Source organism: Daucus carota, chromosome 7 (assembly GCF_001625215.2).
Source record: "Daucus carota subsp. sativus chromosome 7, DH1 v3.0, whole genome shotgun sequence".
In the NCBI taxonomy this organism is placed as follows: domain Eukaryota; kingdom Viridiplantae; phylum Streptophyta; class Magnoliopsida; order Apiales; family Apiaceae; genus Daucus; species Daucus carota.
Window position 1 is genome coordinate 41,184,575 of NC_030387.2, and position 9,555 is coordinate 41,194,129.

Consider the following 9,555-nt stretch of genomic DNA (forward strand, 5'->3'; position numbering starts at 1 on the left):
TGATTTTGATTAAATAATAAAATTTTACTACCTATAGTTTGGTAAAAGATTGATAAGTTGAAACTAGTTTCACGAAATCTCGAAATGATTCTGCAAAATATGGAAAAAAATTTGGACGGATCAGTTCGTGTCCCGACTTAATTTTCGTTTAGGATAAATCAAATCACTGCTAACCAAACTCGTTATAAACATATGTACGATATGTTTGATGAGGAGGGAGTAATATAATTATGTTAGCCTAAAGGACAGCATTTCCGCTACATATCTTATAAAATTGTACAAAAGCAGAATTTGCATAGACCTGCCTGCAGAAACCGAGCATGTATGCATGTACATTCATTAATCATTAATGCACTCACCAGTAGAGTATACTATGATACATTTAGTATTTGAGTATGTTACTTGCGTGTTATACATGCAATGTATATTAAGGTCGATACAAATATGTTCCGCAAACGATTAATACAATTTTCTTACTTAAATTAAAGAAGTAGATTAAAAATTAAAAATAAATAAATTAATAAAGTGTTTTATAAAGAAAGAGAAGCTGTGATTGAAAAACTAGCATCCTCAACTTTGTAAAAATATTTCTACTTATTTATATAAACAGGTTAAGGATGGTAGAAGTCGAAAATAGCTTCTGCTTCTCGAAAACATACAAGCCCCGTGTATTTCCTGACTTTGTAAGTGATTTATAAATTGAAGAAGCACATGTATCAGTATCACACATGCATGTCTTTGGTGTAGTTAAGATTATTCAGTTTGATTCGGTGAGTTTGTTGGAACTCATTTGTTTACTTCACACGTTACACCTCTCTCATTTAATTTCTTCTTCTCGGTTCCTCATTATTATTAGTATATCTTTTGGCTCCGCCTGTTCTGTTTTATCTTCCTTCCCTCTCTTTTTTGGATGTTCTGATAGAGAAAGCTGTGGCCAGATTTCGTTACTCAACCAAAACTCCAGACATTTCTCACCATTTCCTTTAAAGTTACTACCTTTTTTTAAAGAACAACTGTGCACTGTATCTGTAATTAGTAGCATGTATGTGTATGTGTTTTTGCATTTTTGATTCCCATTTTTTTCAGGTTTTTGCAGGTTGATTGTGATATGAGTAAAGTGTTTTGGACCTTTATAAGTACAAGCCACTAACCAATGTATAATAGATTGATTGCTAATTTCGAACTTATTTTTATGTGTAATAGGTTGTTGGATTCGGTATGCATGGAGTTTTCGGGTCGTTATAATATGGGTAGGATAAATATTGCTTAATAAAGCCTGCATTGCTGGTGTTGAGTCTTTTCTCAAGGACTCCACTTGTCTATTGAAACATCAGTTGAAATGGAGAGCTATTCATAATGTAGGTATTAATACTCTAGGTGGGTAGAATCTTGATTACAGAGTTTTTGTTGTTTCATGTGAAGTGGGTAGTGTTATTTTTGGTTCTTGATTCATTCAGTTGTGAGTTTTTGGGCATTCTGATGTCAAAGTACTAAAGGGTCCTTTTTTGGTGTGGTTACTGTTTATTTTACCTTTCTGTGATACTTCAATATCTTTGCTACAAGCTTTTGGATGAAGGTTTAACATGAGTTTCTTGATTGAGTTGAGAAATTTGATTTCACTTTTTGGTGAAAGTTTCTTGTATTTGGAATCATTCAGGCTTATTTACTGTGAGAAATCTAAAAATGCAGTGAATATGTTGGTTGTACATTAACTGAGTGTAACCTTTCTTGGTGGGGCAGATGATACATGCATTGTAAATAATGTTTTGCTTTTGTTTCACTAATATAAAGACATATATACTCTCTTCTGTTAGGTCCCTGTGAAAGTACTATTTTGTGTGGGGATACCGGGATAGGCTTGTGAGGGTAATAATTCTGTGGAATTAAAAGTTTGGAAGCACTTGTGTTCTATTATCTGGTAGCAATGTCTAGGGAATTGAAGCTGGGAAAGCTCGAAAAGGGTTCGGATGCTGCTGTGGAGAAGGTTATTGTGGCGGTCAAGGCGGCCAAGGAAGTGCCTAAGAATGCTCTTGTGTGGGCTTTGACTCATGTTGTTCAGCCTGGTGACTCCATCACACTGCTTGTGGTTGTTCCTTCGCAAAGTTCTGGTATCATTCTTGGCTTTATCTATTTTTTAGATATTTATCATAACTATCTTTGATGATGCTATATCAAGCATTGCCAAGCTATTATGCCTTTGTTTATGGATTATAGGTCCTTAACCTTTCTTCATCTGCTTTAGCATCGAGGTAGCTTCTGCATAACGCGTGTATTATTACTTTAAGCAGCAGAGATGAACATCTTATCGGCCTCTCTGTTTCTTAAATATATAAATTGAATTTGATGTGTTAGATATAAATCGACTCAAGGCATGTTATTTAAGACCAGATACCCCATTTTCTTTTACTTTTTTTGTGCTGTTCAGGTGAGATGAACAATTAAATTTCCTTGTTCATATTTACCATAGTTGATCTGTGTTGCCTTCCCGTGATCGTTCCTAGTATGGCATGAACTGATCTGTGCAAGTAGCATCCACATTCCTTTTGGTAGGCAGTGTACTAACAGTTACCCTCTATTTAGGTAGAAAATGGGGATTCCCAAGGTTTTCTGGGGACTGTGCTAGTGGCCATAGAAGGTCTCGTCCAGGAACACGCTCAGAACAGAAGATCGATATTACAGATTCCTTTTCTCAGATGATACTTCAGCTCCATGATGTATATGATCCTCAAAAGGTCAGTGTGCCATAAGTCATGGCTTGGTATTTAAGCATGGTTATCTAATATGCTATGTATGTTCTGATGTGTCAATTTTGTTCTTCATTTATACAGATAAATGTGAAGATAAAACTTGTTTCTGGATCCCCATATGGAGCAGTAGCTGAGGAAGCTAAGAGGACTAGAGCTAGTTGGGTCGTATTCGATAAGTAATATCGCTTTCTAATTCTATCCAATAAAGATAAGGAGATAACGTTTATTTATATCAAATACTCCAGTAATAAACATTTTATGGTGAACTTTCACTAGCTTATGTGAACTTGATACATTTTTACTCAGGAAGCTCAGACAAGAGGAGAAACTTTGCTTGGGACAGCTACAGTGCAACATTGTGTCAATGAAGAGATCGCATCCAAAAGTTCTCAGACTGAATTTGGTTGGATCACCTAATAAGGAAACGGAAGGAGGAGGTCAGTCCTCTGATAAACAAATCAGAAAGAACAATTCCTTGGATTCTAATTTAGGACAAGTGGTCACTCCAACTGGTAGTTCAGAGCTTTACACTGCTACTGATGCTGGAACATCATCACTTTCTAGCTCTGATCCAGGAACTTCACCATTTTCCATTCCTGAAGCCAATAAAGAATTGAAGGAGCGGTTCTCTCGAGAAAAAAATTGTGATCTTGATGAATCAACTTCCGAGTCGGATGATGACGACCTTTCTACGTCATCCTCAAGTTTACTGTTTCCACGATGGATGAAGCATGTTGACAGTTCAGAATGTCAGTCCTCCCGACACATGGAAAAAAGTTCACATATGTCTGAATACAAGGTCCAAACTTCTACTTCGAATGCCTTGCATGAGAACTCTTCTAAACATGATCAAGATGCTGGTATTGGAAGGGTTAGGTACAAACCTGATTTGGAATTCAGTAGAAATGTCAGAGAAGCAATTTCTTTGTCTACCCATGCACCTCTCGGCGCCCCTCCATTATGCTCAATATGCCAGCATAGGACACCTGCTTTTGGAAAACCGCCAAGATGGTTCAGTTTTGCAGAACTAGATCTAGCTACCAGAGGCTTTTCTAAAGCTAATTTTTTGGCTGAAGGAGGTTTTGGGTCTGTTCACAGAGGAGTTCTGCCAAATGGTCAGACAGTTGCTGTCAAGCAATACAAATTAGCAAGTTCTCAGGGGGATCAAGAATTCTGTTCGGAGGTAGAAGTTCTCAGCTGTGCTCAGCACCGAAATGTTGTTATGCTGATCGGATTCTGTATTGAGGATGGACGAAGGTTGCTAGTTTATGAATATATATGCCATGGGTCACTCGATTATCATCTCTATGGTAATTTTATCACTGTGAAACAGTAGTATATGAATAAGTAAATTTAAGTATATCTTAGAAATTTGGGAATATAATCAAGAAAGATTATTTGGATTTGTTGAGGCACTTCTTCTTTTGTAACTAAATATAATTTGTCCATTTGAAATAAACATTTTCTATGCAGGACGCAGCCGAGATCCACTGCAGTGGTCTGCACGCCAGAAGATTGCAATTGGAGCTGCTCGAGGACTGAGATATCTCCATGAAGAATGCAGAGTTGGCTGTATTGTCCACCGCGACATGCGGCCCAACAACATTCTTATTACCCATGATTTTGAACCACTGGTATGGAAAATTCAGTTGTACTGTTTGATTTTTCTACTAGACATAAATTTTAACTTGAACTCTTTAAAAAGGTTCTGCAATTCTAAGAACTTACGTTGAAACTTTGAGGTGTTATCAGGGTGCACTCTTTAATAACTTCAACTCGATTCTTGTTACGATAGGTTGGGGATTTTGGCTTAGCGAGGTGGCAGCCTGATGGGGATACTGGAGTGCAGACCAGAGTAATTGGTACTTTTGGGTATGTCTTAAGATGTTGATTTTGTTCTAATGTGGAACATCTCCATGTATTAAAAACTTAAAAAGTTGTTATGATAAACCAGATATCTGGCTCCAGAATATGCTCAAAGTGGTGAGATTACAGAAAAAGCCGATGTTTACTCTTTCGGAGTTGTTCTAGTGGAGCTTGTTACTGGCCGAAAAGCAGTGGATCTTAACCGCCCCAGAGGGCAACAATGTCTCACAGAATGGGTATGTGCTTTTCCGGTTTATGTTCTAATATTATGATGACAAAATTAAAACATGAACACTTGTTATCATACTTAATGGTTGTAACAGGCACGGCCATTGTTGGATGCATATGCTATCGATGAGTTAGTTGACCCGCGATTAAGGAACAATTACTCAGAACAGGAGGTCTGCTGCATGTTGCATGCTGCATCCTTGTGCATTAGCCGTGATCCACATTCACGACCACGAATGTCACAGGTATGGAGTATTACTAATAACTCGGCAAAACTTGTCCTGTGAAACACGAATAATACTAACATGTTAGTTAAGTAATTAGCTATACTATTGATAATCATTTTGAATATCAGATTATTCATCATTGCCACTATTTCTGATCAGTTTGAAACTCTACCTATAAAATTTAAGCCTGAATCACTTTATTTTTTCATTGGGGTTGGGCTGAAGGTGATCCGCATACTCGAGGGGGATGCATATCTAGATACGAGTCGTTCATCAACGCCTGGACATGATATAGGCAGTGAGAGTGGAAGGATATATCTGGATCATCATCCAAAGCAACGAAATGAACCGCTAACTGGACAGCTAATAAACAAGAAACTGGAAGGGTTTAGTAGGAAGCTCTCACTGGATGCTAAAAGGTCTGTTTTCCAGGGAAGGGACAAAGCCAGGCGGTCATCATTCGAATGAAGAACTAAGATAACTTTCAATTTTGTGATCAATGCCATCGATCAATCATCTATGTCAAGTCCTTCGCTAATATTCCTGTTAACCGTTTCGAAAGGAACAGTGAAGTCGCTTTTGTATAAGTTTAGTTTACCGGAAATCATAGTAAGAAACTATGACATTGAACATATAAAATATTCGACCAGGATTCGTTTATCTGAAATATGACAAGTAAGCATATTATCAGCGTGAACATGGTATAAATTCTCATAGAAAGATCGAATAGAAAAAGTTAGCTTTTTACTACATTCTTATTCTTGCTGATTCATTGATCTTACCATATCACCAAACCATCTGGGCAATAAGTATAATCCTACCATACCACACTACTGTATCATCGCCTTCCTATGTCATAAATTATGAATCTGAATCTCAACCGTAAATTCAGAAGATATATTAATATTACCTCAATATTAAATAAAATAATTCGTCCCCCGCTATGATCCTAAATGTTCGGTACTTTGCACCTCAATTGACTTCAATTTGTCTACTTACCCCCAACATTTGCCACTTGCACAATCAACTAAATAAATATTGTTTCAACATCAACAGTACTTAGAGTTAGTTCCCACCTGGCTGAGAGCAAGAATGGGTTAGTCCTGACCTGATTCCGTATTCAATCGAAGTTAGTTCGGACCTGATTCCGTATTCAGTAACGGTAAAAATGACGTCTTTTTATGATTTTATCTAGATGATCCTGGAAAGTGTCAAAAGTTTAACGGAGAAAACAATGCACAAGGCAACAAATGATATGATTACAACAATTATACATGACAAATTTAGAGATAAGTCAAATTGCAAATTCAACAGCTTCAATCCAACTATACGTGAAGACCGAAGAGGAAGAATAAACAAAACAAATTCGAAAAATCCGAAAATTTCGGAAAATCTCAAGATGAACTAGTCATCAAACCGGTCGTCTCCGCGGCTTCTTCATCCAAAAACAAGTCATCGGTCTTTCTAACAACAGCGTGAACCGCTACAACCGCGATTCCGATCAGAACCGCCGATATGACATTCCAGAAGGCGCCGGTAAAAAGCAAGACAACGAAAGTAAGCACGGAGAGAACAATCAGGACCGTCTGATCGCTGATGAGGCGGTGGAAGATCATGAGCGGCTCGTCACGGAGGAAGTAGAAGTAGAGCCAGAGGACGATGAGCGCGGCGAGGATGATGAGCGAGATCGGGTGCCATAGGAGGCTGAAGAAGAGGATGAGTAAGACGATGATGGCGTAGTTTGTGCGGAAGTAAGTGAGGTTGATTTTGAGGCGCTCGGTGGCGTCGCGGAGGCCGGAGGGGAGAGAGATTGACTTTGCGAGCTCTTTCCAGGGGCGGCAGGTGGCGAGGCCTTCTCGGAAGTGGTGCTTGGCGCGGGAGAGATACTCGACGGCCTTGCCGGAGGAGGAGGAGGATGGCGGTATTGTGCCGTAATTCGTCATTTTCAGACGGCGACTTGGGGGAGAATTGAGAGAGAGATTGGTGGGAGAGAGACGAGAAACGAGTAAGAAAGGGAAATAATAAGGCGGTGTTAATTGTAGAGATGATGTAGTGCACGCGTTTAAACAGTCGACTTGTTGTATTAGGAGTATTAATAATGCAAAGGGTATGTCAATTTGGCAAATTTTTGTGCAATCTAATTATATAATCGTTAATGAAGTTGATATTATCGACATAACAGGCAGGTGTATTTGTTTATAAATTATATTTATTTATTTTTTTGACAAACGTGGTTTATAGTTCTAAGATATTCTCGGAGTGAGCTAGGATCGAACCCAGTACCTGGGACGACTAAGGATGAGCTCTTAACCATTGAGCTATCCAACCGTGCTCTGTTTATAAATTATATTAATTTACTGGAAAAATAGTATAATTTATTGATAATTTTCAATTTATTTAATTATATGTTAAAGATCTGATTGTAGAGAAAATAAGTGAGATGAAAGAAAAATAATTATATAAATATTTGAACTTTTGTGATTATTTTCTGCAAAAATGATCATCAAAAATAAGAAACGGTCCAAATCACTATAGTGATTGATATGGCACTAATAACTTTGTTCAATTGCGTTTTTATAGTTTAAACTTAAATCGATTAAGCGACATAGACTATAGAAGTAAAAACTGAAATCGTTGGCTAGTTTTTGTACAAATTGGTATTGGGCACTGAAAGACTATTTTTGTGTGCTCTGCTAACTACTCCTACTCTCCAGAGCAGCAACAAGGTCTACCATAACCAATCATGCTTCACTTTGCCTTTGCCTTTTCCGGTTAAAGTTTGTTTGATATTCACGTGCACATCAACCCCATGTAAGAACTCGAGTGCCCTACCTTTCCTTGCCCTAATAAGCAACTTTAAACTGATTATTTATTTATCTCATCTAGTACTCATGTATGTGACCTCGGTGGTACATGTTAAGGATCAAATTTCATATGTTTAATTTATTTATTTGATTATTATTTAATAATGATGATGAATCTTGCATACATAAAAATTCCATCAATCAAAAAAGTTAAATACATTAAATTTAATGTTTAACATGTGTCTCATGGACACACGAGTCAAACCTTCGTATTGTTAATTAGTGAGTGTTTGTTTAGGATTTATAAGTCGAGCTTCTGGATTATAAGTTATGCGCACTTATTCGTACCGTTTGTGTAATAAATCAAGAAGTACTTATAAAAAGCTAGGAATGCTAGTTTTTGTTTCAGAGTTTCTACTTATTTCTCAAACACTTTAATCACTTATAAGTCTTATCTTTCTTCTGACTTCTACTCCATTTGTTTATTTTAAGCAAAAAGCCATAATTTTAAGTTCACCCAAATAGCCCCTTTATAACATTAGTACGCAAATCGTTTGCGAAAATATTCGAATTATTATTTTGTCAGAGACATTCCGAGGAAAATAAAAAATTCTTGTTTACCTTTATTCCGTAACTTGCTGCAAATTGCAATACGACATCAGAAATATCGCGATTGGCCGAAGGTTGACGTCAGTAATGCAGATTTTGTGAAATATCTCGGGAAGTACAAAGCGGGTAGTCCCAGCCATTGGCTACAAACCTTCCACGTTGCAGGATATATTAAATAAACCTATCATGTCTCAGCTTGAGTAAATTAGTTTTCCATCTGACCAACATATTTCATCAAATCCATTTATACAGACAAATCAGTGAAGCCTCGAGTAGTCGAGTATATAATAAATCCTAATTCAATCAGATATTTGAGTAATAGTTCAGCTCGGATCGTTAAAAAAAAAGAAAGAAGAAGAAGAGTTTGAGTCTGAATCATAATTTACAAATGTGAAATTCTGCTCAGCAAAATTTATACATATTCCAAAGTTGGAATTAAATATATATTCAAAAAATCCCGGTCCTTTACTTTTAGTGCTTCGACCCGAAACGAGCTTCTTCTCATTGTGGGATGAAATCCATTAATTATGATATATTTTTTATTTTAAATAGTAGATATTCAAAGAAATATATATTTGATTAGGTTCACAAAACGATGACTTGAATTCATACTCGATTTGATAAGGTATTCATATAACTCGAGCTCCATCTAATCATAATCAAATGAGACTCATAGATTTTATAAGACAAAGCCAAATAACTCGCAAATAATTGAATTCGTTTATATCATCGATTTGTGTTTTTTAAGAAAACTAAATTTCACTAAAACGAAAGATCTAATAAAATAGTATACACCAAACATGTAGGAGGTGGCGTAAAAAGAGTATAATAATTAACTAAACAGAGAATTCTAATGATTTCATTTGCTACTCTGTTATCTTTTTGAAAGCAGCTACTCCGTTATCTTGATTACTAACAAAGTCAATAAAAATTTGTGTTGTTACATCATAGATTTGTTATTATCTTAACACTTGATTATCTTTAAGATTTAGGTTTCGACGTAAGACAATTTTATTAACGAAAAGAATCGTTGGACACCAAAGAGAAGTGTCAACTAATATGTTTCATAAAGAT

General features: G+C 36.5%; 2 protein-coding genes across 5 annotated transcripts; one reads left to right on the forward strand and one right to left on the reverse strand.

Annotated features, from left to right (window-relative positions):
• The first annotated feature begins 837 nt into the window (after nt 1-837).
• Nucleotides 838-5,765, forward strand: LOC108193571 (inactive protein kinase SELMODRAFT_444075). Of its 4 annotated transcripts, none has more exons than XM_017360284.2 (10): nt 838-1,358; nt 1,815-2,108; nt 2,581-2,732; nt 2,829-2,923; nt 3,054-4,057; nt 4,221-4,381; nt 4,543-4,619; nt 4,702-4,849; nt 4,937-5,086; nt 5,294-5,765. In XM_017360284.2, exons 2-10 carry the CDS (start codon nt 1,925-1,927, stop codon nt 5,534-5,536), a joined length of 2,214 nt encoding a protein of 737 aa, XP_017215773.1. In that variant the 5' UTR covers nt 838-1,358; nt 1,815-1,924; the 3' UTR covers nt 5,537-5,765. The 4 variants fall into 4 exon arrangements, with proteins under 4 accessions (XP_017215773.1, XP_017215775.1, XP_017215777.1 ...); XM_017360286.2 differs by having other exon boundaries at nt 838-1,042; XM_017360288.2 differs by having other exon boundaries at nt 838-988.
• A 538-nt stretch (nt 5,766-6,303) lies between these two features.
• LOC108193969 (PRA1 family protein F3) lies at nt 6,304-7,133 on the reverse strand. Its single transcript, XM_017360834.2, has one exon. The coding sequence runs from the start codon at nt 7,009-7,011 to the stop codon at nt 6,463-6,465; it is 549 nt and encodes a 182-aa protein (XP_017216323.1). The 5' UTR covers nt 7,012-7,133; the 3' UTR covers nt 6,304-6,462.
• Between the last annotated feature and the right edge of the window lie 2,422 nt (nt 7,134-9,555).